At 31.3% G+C, this 24,502-nt stretch overlaps 2 protein-coding genes across 2 annotated transcripts; both read right to left on the reverse strand.

Annotated features, from left to right (window-relative positions):
• Window positions 1-17,152: 17,152 nt before the first annotated feature.
• Window positions 17,153-18,172, reverse strand: LOC116015842 (LEAF RUST 10 DISEASE-RESISTANCE LOCUS RECEPTOR-LIKE PROTEIN KINASE-like 2.4). Its single transcript, XM_031256008.1, has one exon. The coding sequence runs from the start codon at window positions 18,170-18,172 to the stop codon at window positions 17,153-17,155; it is 1,020 nt and encodes a 339-aa protein (XP_031111868.1).
• Window positions 18,173-19,368: 1,196 nt separating this feature from the next.
• Window positions 19,369-20,349, reverse strand: LOC116015843. Its single transcript, XM_031256010.1, has 2 exons — window positions 19,568-20,349; window positions 19,369-19,421 (listed from the first exon to the last, which is right to left on the reverse strand). The coding sequence occupies exons 1-2, from the start codon at window positions 20,286-20,288 to the stop codon at window positions 19,369-19,371; spliced, it is 774 nt and encodes a 257-aa protein (XP_031111870.1). The 5' UTR covers window positions 20,289-20,349.
• Between the last annotated feature and the right edge of the window lie 4,153 nt (window positions 20,350-24,502).

Raw genomic sequence — 24,502 nt, forward strand, 5'->3', positions numbered from 1 at the left:
GGGGGGGGGGGGGGGGGGGGAATGGGGATGTATGGAGAATGTATGGTGTGAATCAAAAGGGACCCATATTAGATATTTAATGTGTATGTGAACAGATAAGTTGTCTTTATATACATTGTAAGTCTTTGGTTAGGGACCACATCCCAATTGATCTTCACTGTTAAGAAATCAAGATGTGAAATAAGGGTTAACCGTTGTGAACTTGTCAAGGAACTTGTAGTCTAGTGGCATCAAATTCAAGAGGTAATGGGTTCGAGCCTCAGTGGAGATAATATTGACTTTTGTGCTTCGATAGGTTGAGAAATTAGTTATGAACAGATACTGCATTGTAATAAAGTCAGTAGTATTCAAAAAAAAATAAGTTTTTTTTTTTTTTTTTAATAATTGTCTTAACTTTACCAACAAGTGTATAGTAACAAATGAAAACTGTTTTTTTTTTTTAAATGTTCAAAATTGTTTGGGTATTGTTTAAAGAATTTTCTCAAGGATGTACGTATCCTAAGAAATTTGTCCAATGATTGCTATGTAGAACGGTTTGAGATGTTGAGTTGCTGAATGGAGCAAATTAGGAGCATTTTGGACATGAATGGGAGGATTCAGGATAAGATCACAAGCACGAAATCAAGTCTAAGACTCAATAAATGAGATAGTTAGTCATTATACTACGGTGTACCATGGTCCACAATGCATTGTAGACCATGGTCACAAAACGTCGTCGTTTCATTAAGTAAAAAAACGGCTGCCGTCAAGTTTTAACGGAGATCCGTAAAGGATACTACAGTTCATCTCAAAAGAAAATGTCTCACATTTGTTTTTATAAGAAAACTGTAGTTATATCAAAATGAAACTGTATTTGTGTTGAAAGAAAATTAATGTGTATATAAAATAAAACAGAATAACAGTTTCACATATTTGAGTGTATATTGTCCAATGAAACTGTAGTTATATCGAAATGATATTGTAGGTGTATTGAAAGGAAACTGCAGTGTATTATAAAAGAAACTGTAGTTGTGTTGAAAGGAAAATGAATAAAAGTTTCACATATTTGAGTGTATAATGTCGCATGAAACTGTAGTTATATCGAAAAGGAACTGTAATTGTGTTGAAAGAAAATTACAGTGCATATGAAATTAAACAAAATATGTTATACATACAAAGTTAATGGTGCGGAACAGAACTGTTTTAGCCATTTGTTTTCATTAATCAAAACGATGTTGTTTTGATGCATGGACCACAATCCATTGTAGACCGCGCGGTTCACAATAAAATTTGTGTGAGATAGTTGTGTGAGCTGTTAGCATTGAAAATTTAAATGAGTTGATTTGTGTTATTGGGCCTTGGTTGATAATTAATTGATTTAATTTCGTTAATTGGACAAGTATTTATTTAATTGGGGTCAATTAAAATGGCACAATGAATAATTAATTGGTCTAATTACGTAATTAAAAGTAATTGTTTGCTGGATTGCTGGCCTAAGTTGAAAGAATATTTAATTGAGTTGGACCAGGCCGTTTGGATTATTTGGGCTGCTTAATTGAAGGGTTTTGACTTGGTTTGGTCCATCAAATAATATATGTGGATCATATAATTTTGGAAAGTGTGGATAATATAAATTCGTTTGAAAATAAAATAAAATCATGAATCTGGACATAATGGTGTCCCGATACATTTCTTATATTTAATTCAAATAATTAAATTAAATATATGAATTAACCAAAATGATAAGTTGGTTAGATTTTTTCTACACACTCACCACTATAAATAGCGGTTTCATTTTAAAAGAAATGGAGCTTTGAAGATAGATTTGCATATCGAAACTCTGCCGGAATCTTGCTAGGATATCGTTTGGAACACGCTTGAAGTATATCTGCGCTGAGGAACACGCCATTTGAGCACCAGAAGCCTTCTTTGAATATCAAGCTGCATAAAAGCTCTGCGTTGAGGAATATGCCATTTGAGCACCAGAAGTCCTTCTTTGAATATCAACCAGCATAAAGCCTTGCGCTAAGGAACACACCATTTGAACACCGGAGCCCTTCTTTGAATATCAAGCTGCATAAAAGCCCTTCATCGAAAAACAAGCTATTTAACTCCGGAGGCGCTTCAACAAGATAGTTCGACATATTTTCAGTTCAGCATACTGTGAACTCGGCATACTTCAACTGCGATCAGGAAAGTTTTGTAACTTGTCTCTGCGAGTCATGGTTGTGGTTGCAAAAAACTTGTGAGCCTTACCCTACCAATTACGGTTGCGGGTGGTGCTGCTTGTTAAAAATGTACACGATTTCAACAGGTATAAACTGATAGTTATTTTTAGATCACTTTTCATTTTCTATTTCTCTATCTAGACTTCTAGAAGAAAACTCCATCTCTTAAATTTTAGATAGAATTCAAGTAGGAGAACAAGATTCGGTTAAGGATTTATTTCAAATTGAAGTTTGTAGCATCAAATTTGTCTACTTCTAATCTAGGTCTTTCAATTTCCCTTTTCATTTCACTTGCAATTCTATGCCTTAATTTTAATTGTATTTTGCTTTCTATATGAAACAAACTCAGACATTGATATTTATAGATTAATAAATTTTATTCTCAAATGAATTATATGAATTTTAGTGAGTATTATAGTACATGTGTGCAGTCTTTTTTATCATGAAATCTATACTTCTATACTATATATAAAAGCATTATCCTCCTCCAAAATTTCCCGCCCAAACGTAGGGCATTTTAGTAATATGATAATTATTATTCTAATTATAATTAATTAACATTATTCTATCATAATATTAGTAATTATGGTAATCATGATATATTATATATAGTATAGATTGGTAATTAGTTATTAGTAATTATGGTAATTCCTTATTAGTAATTATGGTAATTATAGGATACTATATTTGTATTTTATAGATTAATACATATACGTGCATTAATGTAATAGTGTAATACCACTGAAAAATGTTTATGGTAATTAATTATTATGATAGTATATTTATATTTTATAGATTAATACATATACGTGCATTAATGTAATACCACTGAAAATTGTTTATGGTAATTAATTATTATGATAGTATATTTATATTTTATAGATTAATACATATACGTGCATTAATGTAATACCACTGAAAATTATTTATAGTAATTAATTATTATGATAGTATATTTATATTTTATAGATTAATACGTATACGTGTATTAATGTAATACCACTGAAAATTGTTTATGGTAATTAATTATTATGATAGTATATTTGTATTTTATAGATTAATACATATACATGCATTAATGTAATACCACTGAAAATTGTTTATGGTAATTCCTTATTATGATAGTATATTTATATTTTATAGATTAATACGTATACGTGTATTAATGTAATACCACTGAAAATTGTTTATGGTAATTCCTTATTATGATAGTATATTTATATTTTATAGATTAATACGTATACGTGTATTAATGTAATACCACTGAAAATTATTTATAGTAATTAATTATTATGATAGTATATTTGTATTTTATAGATTAATACATATACATGCATTAATGTAATACCACTGACAAATGTTTATGGTATAGATTTATTTATTTATTATGGTAGAAAATAATAATCTATATCTATATCTATATCTATATAATAATATATAAAAATATATTAGTTATTATTGTATGGAATTCTATTAAGGGAAAATTGCATTTTTCGTCCCTAAGTTATAGGGTAATTGTAGAAAAATTGCATTTTTCGTCCCTAAGTTATAGGGTAATTGTAGAATTCGTCCCTGAGTTGTCCCTAAGTTATAGGGTAATTGTAGAATTCGTCCCTGAGTTATGGTAATACTCACTTTTCGTCCCTAAGTTATCATTGGTGTTGCACTTTTCATCCTTAAGTTATTCAAATTGCAAATTTTGTCCCTAAGTTATCATTACGTTGCACTTTTCGTCCCTAGCTTAAGTGTGCAAACTTCGGTAAATTTTCATTTAAAAATTTTTTATTCGAACTTTTCTGGTTCAGCACTAATTTTTTTAACGATGTTTACTGAAAAAGTTCGAATAAAAATTTTTTAAACAAAAGTTTATTGAAGTTTGCACACTTAAGTTAGGGATGAAAAGTGCAACGTAATGATAACTTAGGGACGAAATTTGCAATTTGAATAACTCAGGGATGAAAAGTGCAACACCAATGATAACTTAGGGACGAAAAGTGAGTATTACCATAACTCAGGGACGAATTCTACAATTACCCTATAACTTAGGGACGAAAAATGCAATTTTTCCCTTCTATTAATTATAATTGAATTCCATATATATTATATTCCAATTCTATTAATTATAATTGAATTCCATATATATTATATTCCAATACCTATAATTATAATTGAATTCCATATATATTATATTCCAATACCTATTTGTTTACAATTCCATTTATTTATTACCAATTACCAATTATTACCAAAAGATATATTATTACGTTTGACGGTAATAATGGGTTACCGGGTATGTAATCTGAGTATTATTGAAGTAAGATGGTACAGTGTTTGAGTACTTGAGAACAGTATTGAGCGTAGTGCTCAGTGTACAAGTGAATGTAATATCTATTGTCTAGTAAGAAGTGTAAGAAGTGTCCCCCTTCACTATGTGGTTGTGAGCCTTTTTATTCCCTTCAGCTCAGTAACGGAGCATTGATGAAGAGTTGATCGTTGGACATCAGTACCTGAGGTGTTGAATGCTGAGGAGCTGAACGTCTGTCATCAATGCTGAGGAGCTGAACGTTGGCCATCAATGCTAAGGAGTTGAACCGTTGAGCATTGATGCTGAGGGGTGAGGTGTCTTGGGTGCTGCCAATAGTTCCGGGTCGGGTACCCAATTACCCTGTCACCAGTCCCCCCACTCCCTAGCCAATGAGAGTAATTGAGGTGGTTTGGGAGTAATGATCTGCATGAGACTGTTTTTTTTTTTTTTTTCCGAACCGTAGTGGCCGAGGTCAGACCTCGGCCAATTAATTTTGGCCGAATCTGACCTCGGCCAATTAATTTTGGCCGAGGTCACCTCGGCCATAATTTTTTTTTTTTTTTTGTTTTTGTTTCTTTTTCTTTTTCTTTTTGTTTTTTGGTTTTTGTTTTGTTTTGTTTTTTTTTTGTTTGTTTGTTTTTGTTTTTGTTTGTTTGTTTGTTTTTTTTTTTGTTTGACGTTCTGTGCGCGAGCTTACTTCGACCAGCCGTAGGCTTCGATCAAAGGTCTGCTCTCCCGTCAGGTAGCTAGCGAGATCGGATCTCGTGCCAGCCCTAAGGGACTAGAGTGTGGTGTTTTTGAAATCAAGCATCTGGCTTGACCCAGGAAAACACTCTCCCGTCAGGTAGCTAGCGAGACCGGATCTCGTGCCGGCCCTAAGGGAATAGAGTTTTTTACTTGATGAGGAGCAGCGCCACTTGATGAGGTGACACCACTTGAGGAGCCACTTGATGAGGTGGTCGACTTCAAACCAAGTGTTGGCCGAGGTCAGGCCTCGACCAAGTGTTGGCCGAGGACTGACCTCGGCCAATTATATTATCATTATTGTTTTTTTTTTTTTTTTTTTTTAAATTTTGGACGAGGACTGACCTCGGCCAAACTTGGCCAAAAACTTGGCCGAGGACTGACTTCGGCCAACTTGGAGAGTTTTTGACCGACCATCAGCGAATTACATGTTTTTTGCGTTGCACGGACTTTTCCTCTAGCTCACTGTTTCTTGCTTTCTCGCCCAGGTCACACCTCCTTTTCTTGGTGTTGGAAGCTGAAGGCTCAGGATCTTCTTTCTTTCGCCACACATTGTCGGGTAGGCTTTGTTGATGCTGGTACTGTCCCGGACACTCAACAAATGCTGGTGCTGAGGGAAAATGCACCATTCCCATTTCCTCAGCGTGACTTAGAATCACGCTAACCGGATGAGTGAGCGGTGTTAAGTGCCGCGGTGGGGCGAGACGAGAATGCTCATCTCTTCCCTTCGTTGAGGGTGGTTGGTTTGGTCGTGGTGTCTGGCTGGGCGGACCTGTTTTATCAGGTCGCTCACTCTTTCGTCCTTCCTCCTCATCCTTCTTTCTCCTGTCAGCCTCTTCTGCGTCTGCGTACTGGTTGGCCGTTCTCATGAGTTCTTCATAAGAGCGTGGGTGGTGGGTGTTCAGTTGTTTGTGGAAATCGCCTGACCTCAGTGCTTGGATGAAGATGGGAATTGCTGCCTTCGAATCGAAGTCATATACGTTGTTGACTTCTTTTTTCCATTTGCTTAAGAAGTCTCGCATGCTTTCTCCCTTATCCTGTTTTACCCCCCCGAGATGTGAGAATGGTTTCTTATGTTGTATACTCCCTGAGAAATAAGACAAGAAACTTTTGGATAGCTCTGCAAAAGTCTGAACTGATCCGTCTGGGATTGTGTTAAACCAATCTTGAGCAGTCCCGTCCAAAGTGGACAAGAACGCTCTGCACATTATGGCATCGCTTGCCCCAATCATGACCATGGCTGCCTTGTATCTTGTCATATGGGTACGCGGATCTGAAGTGCCAGTGTAGGCCTTGATGGTGGGTAGTTGAAAGTCTTTTGGAAGAGGAACTTCCATTATGTCAGGAGAGAATGGAGCGACCATTCTTACCTCCGGTTCTGGTGAGTGTTCTCTTGCTTCTACTTTCTTTTCCAAATCATCTATCTGCCTTTGGAGTCTTTCCACCAGGCCTTCCTGTGGTGTTTTGTGTCTAGTAGAGTGACGCGGAGCCAATCCACCAGATTCGCCCATCCTTTCTCCGGATGGTCGTTTGGTTACTGTCTTTCCTGCTTGGGCACGGGGACCTCTATTGGAGGATCATTGCACCCCCTGAGTTCTGTTTTGCCTCGGAGATTGCACTTCTCCCTCCAGAGGGGGTGGTGGCGGTAAGATCTGGCCTTGCATTTCTGCGACTAGTTGGGTCATCGTCGCCGCCGCCTGTTGGATGACCTGCGCTGCTGCCTGAAGGTCCACCACCTGGGCGGGAGCAGCAGTTGCTGGGAGGGGAGTACGGCCACCACCATGGTTGTCGTTGAGTTGGGTACGGAGGTCACCTTCACTGCGGTTGTTGTTGTTGAGTTGGCTGCGAAGGTCACCTCCATGGTTACTGTTGAGCTGCTCACGAAGATCACCCGAGGGGTGACCCTTGTTCACCTGACTAGGTGTGCGCGAGCTGCTGGATCCAGATACCATTGATAGCGATGAGATGAACTGAGTGGTTTTTTGATTTTGTGATTTTAGCCTGAGATCTGATCTCGGCTCTCAATGAAAGCACCAATGACGGTAATAATGGGTTACCGGGTATGTAATCTGAGTATTATTGAAGTAAGATGGTACAGTGTTTGAGTACTTGAGAACAGTATTGAGCGTAGTGCTCAGTGTACAAGTGAATGTAATATCTATTGTCTAGTAAGAAGTGTAAGAAGTGTCCCCCTTCACTATGTGGTTGTGAGCCTTTTTATTCCCTTCAGCTCAGTAACGGAGCATTGATGAAGAGTTGATCGTTGGACATCAGTACATGAGGTGTTGAATGCTGAGGAGCTGAACGTCTGTCATCAATGCTGAGGAGCTGAACGTTGGCCATCAATGCTAAGGAGTTGAACCGTTGAGCATTGATGCTGAGGGGTGAGGTGTCTTGGGTGCTGCCAATAGTTCCGGGTCGGGTACCCAATTACCCTGTCAACGTTAATGGTGAAAACATATGAATGGCAATCAAATGAATTACCAATTACCAATTACCAATTATTACCAATTATCAATAATAGCTCTGCCTCTCTCTCTTTATGGCTATAAATACAAGAAGAAACCCAGTAAACCACCACCACCAATGTTAATCTCTCTTAGTTCTGTTGTTTTTGGTTTGTGAAAGCATCAATGCACATAGGAAGAACCACCCTTCTCCAAAAAAGTGTGACACGTTTTCTGTTTTTTTTTTTTTACTGTTCTTATCTTATCTTTTTTTTTTTGGTTAAATTCATTGCAGGTTCTTATATTTTGCAATCACAAGCGCGGGAGTTAATTGTTGGTAGCTTCAATTGTCGAAAGGTAAGCTAATTTGTCAAATAACTACAACTTTTATTCTAAGTATTAACTATTCTTTTTTAATTGATTTTTTTTAACTATTCGTTCATATTTGAAATCTTATATTTCCAGCTCTCTTGATTCTTTAATTACAAATGTAGATATTTGGAGCCTAATAAGCAATGTGATGCAAAGGATAATGGATACGTTAAGAGATGTGAAAGTTGAGAAGCAATTAATATAATATTTTCCTGTTGAAATCATTGTAATTTTATGTTTTTGGGCATTAAAGATTTCAAATTTTAAATTTGTGTAATTTGTTTAAATATTAACATTTCATGGTTTTACATTACTCTGAATATGTAGTTTTATTCGTTTATTCATACCATGTTCAGAGGTGAAATTATAGTTCAAAAAAAAAGAATATTAAAAAATAATTAACTGAAAATTAAACGGCACGGAATTTAGGCCATTTGAAAACGTAAATTAATATTAATATTTGATTGAAAATTGAACAAAAAAAAAAGAATTGAATTTATTTTGACAATTAAATTATTAAAATTATATTAATAATATTAATATTTATGAAAGAAAAAGAAAATGAATATATGTTAATATTTCATTGGAAATATAATTGGCAATTATATTTTTATAATTATATTACTTATTAATTATATGGAAATGAATATTAAAATATTTTTATGAATGAAAAAGAAAATAAATATTACACACGGGAATCTATTATTAATATTATGTTACTAATGTTGCTAATTGGCACAGGAATCAGGCCAAATAAAAAAGAAGATTAATAATAAAAATTCACTATAAATATAACATAGCTTTCCCTATGGAAAAATTAGTAACCACCAAATGAAATATTAGCAAAAAAATTATGAAAAAAAAAAAGAAATGGAAATGAATATAAGAAGAAAAAATGAAATTAATATATTCATACTTCACTGGAAATATAATCAAAAATTATATTATAATTATAATTATAATTATATTAATTATTTAGAATGAGAAAAAAAATAAATTTATTAATATTTCACTAAAAATATGTTCAACAATTATATTACTTTTTAATCATATGGAAATTAAAAATATATTTTTATGAACGAAAAGAAAATAAATATTACTAATTGGCAAGGAATCTATTATTAATATTTTCTTACTAATTGGCAAGGAATCATGCCAATAAAAAAGGAATGGATGGAAAGCAATATTAATTCTTTTGATGAAGGAAAAAGGAAATGAATATACTAAAACGAAAATGGAATATTATGAAAAATAAAATGAATATATTAATATTTCACTGGAAATATAACACAACTTTTCCCTACGAAAAAATTAGTAACCACCAAATGAATGATTAGGAAAAAATTATAAAGGAAAAATGAATGTAAAATAATATTAATTCTTTTTATGAAGGAAAAAGGAAATAAATATATTCAAAAGGAAATGAAATATTAGAAAAAATGAAATCAACATATTAATATTTCACTAGAAATATAACACGGCGCGGCTTTCTCTACAAACAAATTAGTAACCACCAAATAAAATATTAGGAAAAAATTATGAAGGAAAAAAGAATGGAAATGAATATTAATTTTTTTATGAAGGAAAATGGAAATGAATATATTTATAAGGAAATGAAATATTAGGAAAAACGAAAGGAATATATATATTAATATTTCACTGGAAATATAACACAACTTTCCATATGAAAAAATTAGTAACCAACAAATGAAATAATAGGAAAAAATTATGAAGGAAAAAGGAATGAAGATCAATATTATTAATTCTTTTTATGAAGGAAAAATGAAATGCATATATTTAAAAGGAAATGAAATATTAGGAAAAATGAAATGAATATATTGATATTTCACTGGAAATATAGCATAGCTTTCCCTACAAAAGAATTAGTAACCAACAAATGAAATATTACAAAAAAATTATGAAGGAAAAATGAATGATAATCAATAATTCTTTTTATAAAGGAAAAAGGAAATGAATATATTCAAAAGGAAATTAAAATATTAGGAAAAATAAAATAATATATTAATATTTCATTGGAAATATAATATGCAATTATATTATTATAAATATATAAATTAAATATTAATTAATTAATTATATTAATTATTAATTATATTAATAAATACTACTCCATAATAATTAATATTTATTAACTAGAAGGTTGAGCAATCCCCTCACCAACTTTAGATGTTGTTGATCAAATTAATTAGTACACGTGTGACATGAACACTGCAGAAGGTCGAACACATTTAATATATAATAATAATAATAATAATAATAATAATAATAATAATAATAATAATTTTTGTATATACGAATTGATATTCCTATTAACGAAAAATAATTAATTTAGTGTAATTGACTAATAATAATTGCCTAATAATTATTATGGTAATTAAGCTAAATATTGGTCATTGAATTTATTTTTATATACTCCGTAATAATTAAAGTTAAATTATTTCTCATTTTTCCATATTTATTTTTGTAATAATATAATTACTTAAGTTATATTAAATATAGATCTTTTTAAGATAATTGTAAACAAACAAGTCATATATTATTCAATTAATTGAGTGATACTTTTGCACTAATCTTATAATCAAATAAATGTACATATTCAATATTATATTTTTTAAAAAATAATTTTCTTTAATTTTATTATCTAAATAAATAATACAAAAATTTATCCGTGAATCAAATTTGCTCTCATTCAAGCAAAGAAAACATCAGAAAACATAATCAATCCAACTAATTTCATCAATTGCACTATATAATATTCGATGTTATAATTTATATAATGGTATATCGATCCAAATATTCTTAAAATATTATAACAAATTCATTCCGTGCAACGCACGGGCGAAAATACTAGTATTCTATTAAAAACAATAAGATTAACTTACCACATGAACTATGATTACTTCTTAGAATTATTATCCGTATCCCTACATTGTTTTATTTCTATTAAAGTAATTAAGCAAGACCAATTACTTGATTATAAGTTATAATTAATCATGAAGTGCAAACAAACATACAGATACATAAGCTCAGAAAAAAAAAAAAAAACATACAGATACAAATTCTTAAACGTAATTGAGATAGATTTTAATGTTGTTGAATTTGTGAGGGCCTAGAACATAATGAAGCTCAAAATTCACTATGCATTTTTAATTATATGAGGCACAAAAACTTATACAAGCAAGTGCGAAATATGAACACTAGAACACGACTCCATCATGATGCAATTAAGATCCCTCTTGTCTTTTATGGTGCAACTCTCATTACAAAGGTGAACTCTCTGTCACAAATATTGGTAACCAATTTCCTAAAGGTTAGATTGTAGTATTCGTTGCACTATTTAGAAAAACGTTTGAGTGACCTATTGTTTAATCGCTCATCAGAATGACAGAATTTTGTCCCCCCATAGTTTTCAAAGCACCTTTGAAAATATATAGTAGTCATATAAACCCATGTGACTATTTCCTTATATAATTAAATATTAAAACTTCCCAAGTGTAAAAGAAAACAGAGAAGGGAACTTAATTGATAGATTTCTCTAGTCTAACTTCAATAGAGTTTTTGAGCACCTTACTACTTTGAATATGATAACTGTTTCTTCTAAAAAGATATATGCATCCATGTGAGTTAATTTTCTAATGAAATCTTAATCAACTCAATTGGATCTATGTAGAAAAGAGTTATACCCAAAAAATCACAAAGTGGTCAAAGCTGCAAGAATAGAAAACCTTGCTAAGTTTTCTTTCTTTTTCAACGAAGATCATATCATAATAAGAGAAATATATTCAAGATCGATATCTTCTCCTTCAAGAGTGAATAGGAAACCTCCATGATCTTTTTTGAATTCTACAATTCTTGAATCTCTATGAACTTCTTTGCTTTCCATAATTCAATATGAACCCTCCATGGTCTTCTTTGCTTGTAATTCTTAAATCTCCAATATTCATTGTTTTCCATACTTTTTGATCCTTCATGAATTGGCAATCTTCAATACCTTCTAAGAATAGGAAACTTACAATATAAAACACCAATAACCTTTCCTAGTCCAAGTTAGGGTCCGTTTGAAAACCTGAAAAATGTTATCCGAAAAATAATTTTTTGATTCATTTTTTTAAAATTATTTTAATTTAGAATAAGAGTCAAATAGGCTACTGAACTACACACCAAAATGCAATTAGGCCATCGAACTCAAAAACAATGCAATTGAGTCCTTGAACTACACAAATTCATGCAATTTGATCCAAAATGACTCTTTTTACCTACTTTACCGGTTACCAATTTTAAAAATAATATTTTAAAATAATTTTAAATAAAATAAATAATTAAAATTAAAAATTAAGAATTAAAAAAAAACTTCCAATCGGAGACGAATACCGGAAGTTTTTTTATTTTAATTTTAATTTTAATTTCAATTAATTATTTTAAAATATTATTTTTAAAATTGGTAACCGGCAAAGTAGGTAAAACAAGTCATTTTGGATCAAACTGCATGATTTTGTGTAATTCAAGGATCTAATTGCATGATTTTTGAGCTCGATGACCTAATTGCATTTTGGTGTGTAGTTCAGTGGCTTATTTGACCCTTATTCCTTTTAATTTTGTAGTGTTTGGTTAAATTTTAGAAAACTATCTTTTTATTTTTTCAGAAAAAATTATCTGTTTTTTTTTTGTTTGGCTAAAAGTTAGGAAATTTCATTTTTCTGTTTGCTTCATTTTCCTAAAAATGAACGTATTATTTGTTATAAAATAATAATAATAATAATAATCTACTATACTAATAAGAGCCAAAGAGAGTTAGGCCTAAAATGGGTAGAAAAAATGGCGGTCGAATTATTTAATCAAATGGATGGTTCAGATGAATTATTTAATCAAATAGATGGTTAAGATAATTCAGATTAATATTATTAATAGAGATTACCTAATTTAACCTTACTTTTATGATTATCCGTTAAGTTTTCCGTTAAATATTCTCTTCTCCGTTAATATTCCGTTAACTTTTAACTTACCCATTAATTTCTATAAGAAAGATCTTAGGTTCGAACCTCATCTCAATCAAATTTGACATAATTAAGTTTCTCACTCTATTTACTCTTATTAAATTATAAATAAATTAGTAGCTACAACAAAAAATGATACATATGTATTTCTTTAATTTAGAATTATGTGTGTACAATACCTTTATTTGAAAAAATTATTCATTATCAAAAACTTAAATTAAATAAGAGAAATAATTTCATTAGTTATATTTTCTTTATTTTCTCTCATGCAAAGATTCTTTACATTCAAATTTATCAATTGATATTCATTACATTGTCCATTATCTTATTTTTACAATATCTTGTAATTAAATACCAAAGTTATAGTACAAAATAATGTTATATATTTATTTACCAAGTATTTTATTAATACTATGAAAAAAAATTTAAAATAATTTGAAGCTAATTATATTAACTACTTGGAGATTGGTTGACAAAGAGAGTACTCAAATAACCCAACAAATTGAACCGGAATCGCTCTATTTTACTCTTATTGAATTAATTAAATAAATTAGTAGTTACACCAAAAAATGATACATATGTATTTCTTTATTACCATAAAAAGATAAAAAATAATAGTTTGAAACCAATCATATTAACTACTTGGGTGATAATTTGTTGACAATGAAAGTACTCAAATAACCCATTACACAGCAAATTGAAGCGAGAAACTATCTTTTAATATCTTTGGAATATATAATATTTTAAATTTTCAAATATTTATTAATTTATTTAATCTTTTTTCTTAAACTAGGGATTTCTTTATCCAAAATAACTCATTCAACAATAATGGTTGAACCAAATGAACCCCAAGCAGAACACCTAAAGGAAAGTCCATAGCTCCTATATCATATCTCATTGCATGACATTGTCATCTATGCTACCAACAATAACCGAAATGCAAATAACACACTACCAACAAAAAGGAAGAGAACAAATAGTAAAGATGAAGACAATGACAATGTTACTCAAAAGAAAATTAAGAACACTTAGAAAAATTCAAATGAAAAGTAGTATTTATTTAGACTATCATTTTTAGACCAAATATTTAGACTATCGATTTTACAAGGTTGCAAACATTTATTTTAGTAATAATTATAATGAATTTTCTATATTATCTTGGATTCATATACTTTGAGTTAGATATTTAAATAAAAAAATTTGACATTCAATTACCCATGTATAAACTTCTCCTATATAATCTTGTGTTGATATATACTTTCAAATATTTATTTAAATATGATCATTGGGCATTAACCCATACGCGCAATGCGCGTATAAAACTAGTAATAATAATAAGTGGTGTGGGGTTGTGGGGTTGTGGTGGTAGTAATAACAATAATAATCTTGAAATTGGCTAGAAAAGAAATGAGAGAGGAGATAGAGACAAGAAAATAAAGAATCTGAGAAATGTCTTCCAACTAAATATTTAGGAAAACATTTTTCCTCATTGAGCATTTTTTTTGTTGACCATGAATATTTTTATTTAACTTTATTTTCATGGAATATCCATACACAGGAAAATCTAGAAAATGACTTTCAAATTAAAAGTCATTGTCCCGATTTGCAATTAAACGGGCCCTTAGTCTCAACTAAAAATATGTCAATACAAATATTACACTAACACTATGCAATTTCCTTGTGAATATTAATTATGAGTGGTTGGATCTTTTTTTTTGAATACTACTGACTCTATTACAATGCACTATCTGTTCATAATTACTTTCTCAACCTATTGAAGCACAAGAATCACTATTGTCTCCACTGAGGCTCAAACCCACCACCACCACCTCCCGTATAAAGGTAAGGGTTTGATGCCACTGAACCACAAGGTCCTTTATTCTCACTTGGATTAAGCTTTCTTGTGTTTTAGATTTTTCTTTGATTTCAATTTCATAAAGAGAGTGTATATTCAATTAGCTAAGCTAAGGTTCTTGTTATGTGCTACGCTAGTGCTTTATCTTTTGTATGACTTTCAGTCGAATTATACTTGAGATCGAGTTTATGGATGTGTGTTATAGCTATGAGAATGCGATATAACTATAGCTATATTACTCGCAATCTTGAACTTTAATTTCCTTGAGAAAATGACGAATAGAGGAAACCAACTAGTATTGAATTGTCATGAGAATGAGATCCATTGCAAAAGTGGTATTCCAGTGGCTATAAAAATGACATTGGTTCCATTGTTGCATTTCCCATGAACCTTGCTAAACCATTGCATTATCCTCAATTCATAGCCTTTCATTAGCATCTATTCATGAGTTGGCCTAGTCCATGCCCTGTTACTTCAAATTGGTAATTGCTTGTTAATTGATTGCTTCAGTGACATTTATCAACCAATATGTTAGAGCTAGCTTCCAATCACATGACTTTGTGCTTAGTTGTCAATGTATTTGACAATCTTTCAACTTACTACTTGAGATAATATCCGGTGTAAAAATTTTCTCACACAAACTCTATTACAAAAACTGCACTTTCACCTTGGAATTGATTTTAATCTAATTTACCCGCATTAAAATGGTCATATATATCTACATATGAAAAATAAGTTCTAGAGCTTCAGAAATTAGTAAGAAATTCAATTCAAGATGAGGTGAAAAGACACTTTATTGACTCGGCTGGTCTAACGCTAATCACACTAGTTCTAAAGAAGCTGTTGGTTTAATTTAAAATAAATAATATTATATATATATATATATATATATATATATATATATATATATATATATATATCCATTTGAATCTCAAAATTCATGTAACTTATTGGTTAATGGTTAAGCACTATATATTATAGACTTATAGTGCACTAACTTTACATTGAATTGGGCAATTAATCTCATGGATATTGTGGTTAGTCATTTCTATGTTATAGGGTATAAATTATTCCTCTTCTACCACTTTGTTTTCTTACTAGAAACAAGAAGTAAGAATAAGAGTGTTGATATATAGAAGGAGATAAAATTTATATATTATATATATGCTCAACAAGTACAAATGGTTAAATCATGATAATAGACAATATGATGAGCCTGTTATATATAGATAAAAGGGATACTTAAAAGTTATTTAGTGACAAAATTGCAATAATTGAAAGAAAAAAGTAGGACTTTAGTAGTCTGATCTGTTATAACCTACAATAGGCCCCTAAAGTCATATGAATTTTTCATTTTAAATAAAACTTTAACTATCTCTTCTAGGCCACAACAAATGTCTAAAGTGGTTCAATTTATTTTATTTTTAAACCTACCATAAATAATGACTTTAGCCATTTGTTGTATGTAAAACAGATGCCTAAAAGGTTTTTTTTTTTTTAATTTAAAATATAAGATGGACAGAAATACGCTCTCTCCACATTCTATCTCTAAACCCTTTCTTCCTCCTCCCTCATACTAGATTTAGACACTCTTCTCCTTCATGTTCTCTTTCTAAACCCAAAAAATGTTTAGGCATAAAAAAATTGACCCAATAACCTGTCTCTTTCTTCACAATCACTATCATCTTCCTCGTCTCCGCCCTACTCCACCACCGCTCTCTCACCTCCACCTCTAAGTCTTACAGCATTATCAATATGAAAGCTCATGTCAAAATAATTATTGTAACGATAATTTCCATATCATTTATTATCTAAATATTAAAATACTTCTATCGCTATCATTTGATCATTGGTGCATATTTTTGCAGAATTATGTATTGAGAACTACATTTAAATTAGAGTCTTGCTAGACTAGTTGCTCGTTGTTTGGTGTAATTAACTATTATTATTTCTTTCACATACATAAGAATCTCCGTTTTTCTTGAGCAATTATATATGTTACAAGCAACATCAATACATTATTTAATTTTTGTTTGTAATCGAGAATATAAAAATATGAATCAAACCATTTGTGCGACAAGTATAGTGAAAAGTACAAACTAAATAAAATCTTAAACCATAAAGAACAATTTATACATAAATATTTTTTGTACTTTTCATTAGACAGTATAAAAAGACTTTTGAAGTTAAAGAAAATGCCAGCTAGGTTAATGTATAGTAGATGAATTTGCTTCCGATGATGTGGAAGAATACAAGTAAGGTTTTGGAGGAAATGGCAAAAGGTCCACACTGTTTTCCAACATTTCCAACACCATACTTATTGATGGCCTGATTGAAGGATCAACATGAATGCACCACAAACCAACCATAATCATCTTTCTTGCATATTCCTTATCTAATTCATTCATAATTCCTTTCAATCCTAACTCTTTATCAAGTTCAATCTGGCGATAAATCCAATGTGGAAAATAGATTTCACTATTGCTATCCACATCATGCTCAACATTCTTTCTACCACTAACAATCTCTAGTACCATCATCCCATAACTATACACATCAGCTTTATGAGAAACCGCTCCAAAGTTTCTGCATGCAACTTCTGGTGCAACATATCCAATTGTTCCTCGTGCACCAGTTATTGACACGAAACTCTCCTTTGTTGTGTGTAGTTTTGCAAGACCGAAGTCTGAAATTTTTGGGCAAAAGTCTTCATCTAGAAGAATATTATGTGGCTTTATATCAAAGTGTAAAATTTTTGTCCTACATCCACGATGTAGGTATTCTAGTCCCCTAGCAATGCCAATTGTGATTTTATACAATGTTAACCACTCTAATTGACGATCACTCTTCAATTTTCCATCATAAATGAAGCTTTCGAGTGATCCATTAGGCATGAATTCATATAGCAAAGCTCTTTTGTCACCCTCAACACAGAATCCTAATAATGTTACAATATTAACATGAGAAGTTCTGCTAATGCTTGCTACTTCATTTATAAACTCTTCCCCACTACCTTTTAATTCCTTTAGTAACTTGACTGCAACAAAAGCTCCATTAGCCAGCTTTCCCTTGTAGACAAAACCATAGCCTCCTTGACCCAGCTTATTTCGAAATGAATTAGTAATTCTTTTGACTTCTGAATAGGTATACCTTTTTGGAGAGAATGATCCATTGTTTCTAAGAAAGACTTCTATATTTCGTTCATCTTCAGTTTTTAAAAAATTCATGGATATTTGGTGTAAGAAATTCCTCCAAAGACACAAAAGCGTAGTCACTAATATTGTAACCCCAACAACGAGAGCAACTGCAATTATTGACAAAACTTTGAATTATTTAATTACTCCTTTTTAAGAGTTAATACCTAAAATTTTCCCTTGACTATTTCATAATTTTAATACCTTAACTATGTAAAATTTATTTACTTTAGTCTTATATAACTTACATTGAGGACTAAATTGAATAAATTTTTTCATAGTCATAGTAATTTTTTATTTGTTTTGTATTTTCTCTATTTTTAATTAATAAATCACTTCTTAATTAATAGAAACATTCATACTATGAAATTTACGAATGTTTCTATTAATAAATAATAATGCAAAATATGATTTAACAAGTAAGAATGTTTTTAAAATACATGAATGTAAGAATATGTTACTGATGTTTTGATTATTTAAAAAGTTCTAAAAATTATTATTTTTTAAATATTAGTTGGCCCGTTGGTTGACCGAAGTGTGAGTGTGACAACTCGTGAAGCCTCCAAGTTGGAGTGAGTAACCTTGCGAGGCTTGCTTCTTCGCAGGTCAAAGTTTTTTAACCTTAATTTGTAGACCTCATCAACTAAGTTTAACACAACTTTATACAACTAGCAAGCACATATAATTGTGTTAAAACTTGAAAATAAATAGTATATAATATGATAATTTTAGAGTTAATTGCTGAAATGGTCCCTTAACTATAGTAAAATTATTAATTTGGTCTTTCACTATTTTTTGACCAATTAAGTCCCTCAACTTTAAAAATATTAACTAATTTGGTCTTCCATTTGTTTTGTTGTTAGACATCGGTTAACTCGAGACCAAATTGATAATTTCGCTATAATCAATATAGTTTATAGTTTTCAATTTTAACCAATTTGATCATCGAATTATTTAAAATTTTGTCAATTAAATCCTTTCAAGAATTCAGGGACTAAAATGGTGATTTCCATACATTTAAAATTTTCATCAATTTGGTCCGTGAAAAGGTCTAATTGACAAAACTTTTAACAATTCGATGATCAATTTGGTTGAAATTAAAAACTATGGACTACATTGACAGTTGAAAAACAATTGAGGGACCAAAATATTGACTTTCTGAAATTCTAATTTTCACACGATTTCTTTTGTATTAACACAAAATCTATATATGTATATCAAAAAATAGATTAAAGATAGGTACCTGTAATGATGAGAAAGCGCTTGTAGGGCTTTGTTTTCCCTGCATCTGAAGTAGACAAGGCAGTTAAGTTCCATACTTGGATATATATATATATATATATATATATATATATATATATATAACTTTCACAACCTCAATGTACAAGAATTATTTCATGTAAAGGCTAGTTTAATTTGTATATATACCTTGTAAACATTGAAAATTGTTATGGGTGTCAGTTAAACATTGCCCCTCATCATAATGACACTTTGTACAAACTTCAGAAACCTTCCATTGTAGGTAAAGCATTGAAGAATTTAACTTCTCAAACAAGTCCATGGCTCTGGTTGATCTATCAAACGGCAAGTAAATAACCGAACACTCTGCGGGGAGACTGGCAGCTGGTAGAGTATCATTCTCCTCCTGGGTATAGTACAAGGTGAAGTTTTGGCAGCTGTTATAGCTTTTGTATCCACTGAAATAATGCTCAATTTTCTCTAAGCTGCTAACATTTGATGAGCTATGATTGCATTTGTAAAATTCCATGGCAAACATGAAGTCAAAGGAAATGGAAGGAGAGCTGGGAAATGAGATTCTTGTGTGGAAAACGTTGCAGATTCGTTTCCCAAGAAGTGGGTCAAAAAGTTTCATGAAATTATCCCCAATGAATCGAACTCCATATTGGTGTTGTCCCAAGGTAATTGTTGGATATGGAGTAGCATTACAATCTAAGGTGTACAGCCCACATTCGGGTCTGGAAACGTTGGAGAAAGGAAAACCCACGTTGACAAGGTTTCCGCAGGGGAATTGTTTGGGGCAGCTAGACTGGGAACTGCTTTCCCCTTGGGCTAACTGAAGAATGATAAGTAATTGAAACAAATGGAAGCAAACAAGAAATAGATATGAAGGCATACTACACTCTGGCATAGCAAAATGGAGTGGGAAAAACTTGAAAATCTTGTATATAGCTAGGATTGTAGTTTGGTGTTATCAGTGGCCTGAATTCTTTCACTATAATTGTATAAACTAGAAAGACGTACTTTGGCCCCTTTCTTCACGCAAACTACATTTGTTGCTAATGATATGCCTTCTCTGACGGGGGAGAATAAAAGTATTGACTGCGTCTTCCACTAGTTGCCTAAAAAGGCTGAACTCGTGTGTACTTTCACCTGCATGCGAACATGAATGTCCTTCAGAAAACAATTCAGGTTTTACTCTTTGTAAGTGTTTGGATTTATGACTTTTGGGTAGTCTATGGTGCCAACACAATCATTAAAATAATAATGTTAAACAACGTTAGAATATGTATATAAATTTACATATTTAAGTACATAATACGCTAACTATAAATGTATCATGTAAATAATATATGAATGATAGATAAATAAACTTAAAATTGAGTGTTTGATATGTATGTAATAATAAATTACAGTATTTATGAACAAGTCACAACAAGTTAAATCTGACCATCATCAATAAAATCTATGATTCCCAACAAGTATTGGTTCACAGAAAGCCAGAATACAGCAATCCAAACAAGCTAATAAATTCAGCAACGGTCCACATTCAGAATCACCTAAACCCTTTTAAAAATAACTTTAAAAAAAAAAAGCATATATTAAACATAAAAGTACAATGAAGGGCTTAGAATTTTTAACAAATAAAAGCATAATGTGATATGTGTGGAATCTCTCACAATTAAACCAAGTCTCATGGATTGTGCACTTTCTTGTAACTCATTGATAAAGATATCTAATGCTGGAACCAGGGAGCAGAAAGCCAGAACCATAAATAGGTCATTGTATTATATAATATAGTAATTGATTCTAATCTATGTAAGTGTAAAATAAGAAATTGAATAAAAACACTTTTAAGGAATAGCATGATAGCTAAACATTTTGGGCTCGGATGACATGTAGTGACTCTCCCATATGGGCGATCATGAGATCGAACATTCATATGTAAATTGTACATTTTAAATACGGGTCCACCTTATCCATGGTATAACTATTGCCTACCTGCTATACCAATTATGATAAATATTAAAAGCTATAATAATTAATTGATTCTAAAGTACTACACACACACATATATATGAGTGTGATACTCTAGTTTTTCTATACCCAAAAAAAAAAAAAACATTTTAGGATGAAGATGCCAAATAAAGCAAAGTAGGCTTCCCATAGCTTTCACTTTCAACCCCCCTTTATGAGATGGAATCATGGTAGGGGATATGGTAGCAGATTTGTGGATCGGAGTTTCTTTTTTTTTCTTTTTTTTTTTTTCTTTAACAACATGTGGTGTTGCTTTTAATATACCCAATTGGAGGCTTGGAGCCATAATCTAGACCCTCAACTGCCCACATTCTTATGCCTTGGTGGGCCCTCACTATTGGGCCTTTAAAGTCCAATAATTGTTCCATGTTGATTAAAAAAATTCAAATTCTCCTTTTGTAGGCCATGCTAGAAGGGGGACCAGATCATTATCAAATGCATAATTTTGTTTTGTATGCAAGAATGTGGCTTTCTTTGCCTGTTTTTTTCTCTCTTTTCTTATTAATTATAGAATGCAAATTATATCGTGAACCATAATCCAAAACAACATCATTTTCACATTTTGTATTAAGTGTGAATTAGCACATCATGTTTAATAATATATGTTCATAATATTTATTCTATAAATGTATATTATATATAGAGTGAATTTCTTTTTTTGGTCCTAGATTTATAGTGGCACGGACAATTTTAGTCCTCCATACAAAAATTTAGACAATTTATGGACACAATTATTGTAACGGGACAATTTTAGTCCATCCTCCATCTATATTTCCATTTGAAAGCCATTTGAGAGGGAGTAATTGCATCATTTCACGATATCTCTTCTCTTTATTCTATTCTTGAGTATTTTGTTCTTCATTGCAGATCGATTTTCTGTAACAAATGTCTATCAATAAATATGCATGCTTGTATTCTAAATTCATTTAAGGAGATTTGGTTTAAACAGTCAGCTCCAAATTAAATAAGCATATTTCCTCAACACATGTTTCAACTTTCAACCATGGGTGACTGAGAAGTGAGAATGGAGTTCATTACTAGTTCATGAGTTTCAAAAATTTTAAAAATCGAACTTTGCTTTTGCTAAGCTCTTTCCCGATAAGCAATTTCCCTATTTCACCATGTATTCTCGCAATATATATATGGGCATATTGTCTCTCATGTAGTGTGTATCGAAATATGACACTTGGGACTGTAATTATCACATTTTAACTGAACAACTTAGGGACAGTAATTATGACATAATTAACTCAAACTGGCACAACCAAGAATAGCAGTGAAAATTCAAGCAATTGCAGTATTCTCCCAAAGAGTTAAGCTTCAAGAGATGCTCTGCACTAATACATTAAATTTAAGCAGTGAAAAGAAATGAAATTATGAAGATAAGTATATTTTAATTTAGAATTTGTTGAGAAAAATTAGTTAATATCTTGGTTACTGACAAAGAAGAGAGACTTGCATTAGCTTCATAGATGCAAGGGCCATGGTAAGCTAGGACTTTCACTCCTTCAGGTAGAGGCTGGAATAATTCGAGCGGATTATCTGGCAAGATTAGCTAGGAACTACTCGAAAGGTTTGCACATATTCAATCAGCCCCAAGACGACTTAAGAAGCATTTTGGACAGAGACAATTCGGGATGGCCTTCATGGCGTTATATATGTAGAACAAACTAGTTACAACATGTATCTCCACCGGGTTTCCCCCTTCCAATTTAAATATAAAAAAAAAGGTTCATTTTTAGTAAATTCAATGTTTATTTTTAAGGTTATTTTTAGTATATTAACAATTTACTTATTTTTAGTATATTAACTAAAAATGAATATTTGTATGTTAAAAATAAACATTTATCAATAATCGATAATACAATGTGAACCATGGTCTGTAGTATAATTTACCGATATTTCCTTGGTCGGTCACAAGGCTATGGCGACAAATGTGACGAATCCCCACAAACACTTGTATACAAGGGTTAGCTACATCATTAATTATCACTCAATGCTACTATCTTTATGTCGTTGGGCCTCGGATTATCATTCAACTTTTGATGAACCAAAAGATACATACTACTTATAGAAGTTTGACTGTTTATATATAATCAATGTGTGCGAAATTAAAAGTAGTTGCATTAGTTTTATGCCTCAAACACACACACATATAAGGTGATACTCACATTGGAACCTCATTTCACTTAAAAATAGTGAATAAATGATAGTCATAGAAAATAACTAAATAAGTGATCAACGATTATGATTAAAAGTCAATATCTTAAATCTATGCACTTAACTAATAAGAAATTCAAATCACCCATAAATATCAACTAAATGACAAATTTATTCAAGTAAAATTTCAAACGTCCGTCGAAATAGGTTAGGCAGCAATAAAATAGGAGATTCTATATTATTAAACCTTTTTCGTTTAAATAATAAATTATTGTTATTATTATTAAATATAAGAAAATTTAATTGTTTTTGTTAATTTCCGGAGCTTTAATTTAGCAAGACAAACACGTAGAGCAGAGGGCAATAGAAGGGGATGTTGTGATATGCTTTATGCGATTGTGTACACTCATGCACACCATTGTATGCACCGTAGAATGCCACTAGAACTGTGTACACACTTCTATATTGAACTGTGCACACTTATGCATTGAAATGTGCACACTCTAATATTGTACAATACACATGTTCATATTAAATTGTAATGCACACATACACATCATGCAAAACCACTACCACCACCCAGGAAAACAAGGATAAAAAACCATAGTTGATTCACATACCTGACTAGTGTACAAACACATCATTATTCATTAGATGCAAATCACACCACAAACAAATGCACACGCATATTTACTATAGTGTGCACACACACACCACACTTATATATTGCACTATGTACACTTTCACATTGAAATGCACATGCACACACCATACACCACCACCACCACCAGAAAGGAAAATAAGGATAAAAACTCAAGTTGATTCACATACCTGACTAATACAGAGACACACCATTCAATGCAAACCCTACACCATAAACAAATGCACTGCACACACATGTACTATAGGCAACATACGCTGCACTTA

This window comes from Ipomoea triloba, chromosome 4 (genome assembly GCF_003576645.1).
Source record: "Ipomoea triloba cultivar NCNSP0323 chromosome 4, ASM357664v1".
NCBI classification, from domain to species: domain Eukaryota; kingdom Viridiplantae; phylum Streptophyta; class Magnoliopsida; order Solanales; family Convolvulaceae; genus Ipomoea; species Ipomoea triloba.

Coding starts and splice junctions, on each gene's coding strand:
- LOC116015842 (XM_031256008.1), bottom strand. CDS start 18,172: ATGAATTTTTTAAAAACTGAAGATGAACGAAATATAGAAGTCTTTCTT.
- LOC116015843 (XM_031256010.1), bottom strand. CDS start 20,288: ATGCCAGAGTGTAGTATGCCTTCATATCTATTTCTTGTTTGCTTCCAT. Junction 19,422..19,567: donor CAATTTTCAATGTTTACAAG/GTATATATACAA, acceptor CTTCAGATGCAG/GGAAAACAAAGCCCTACAAG.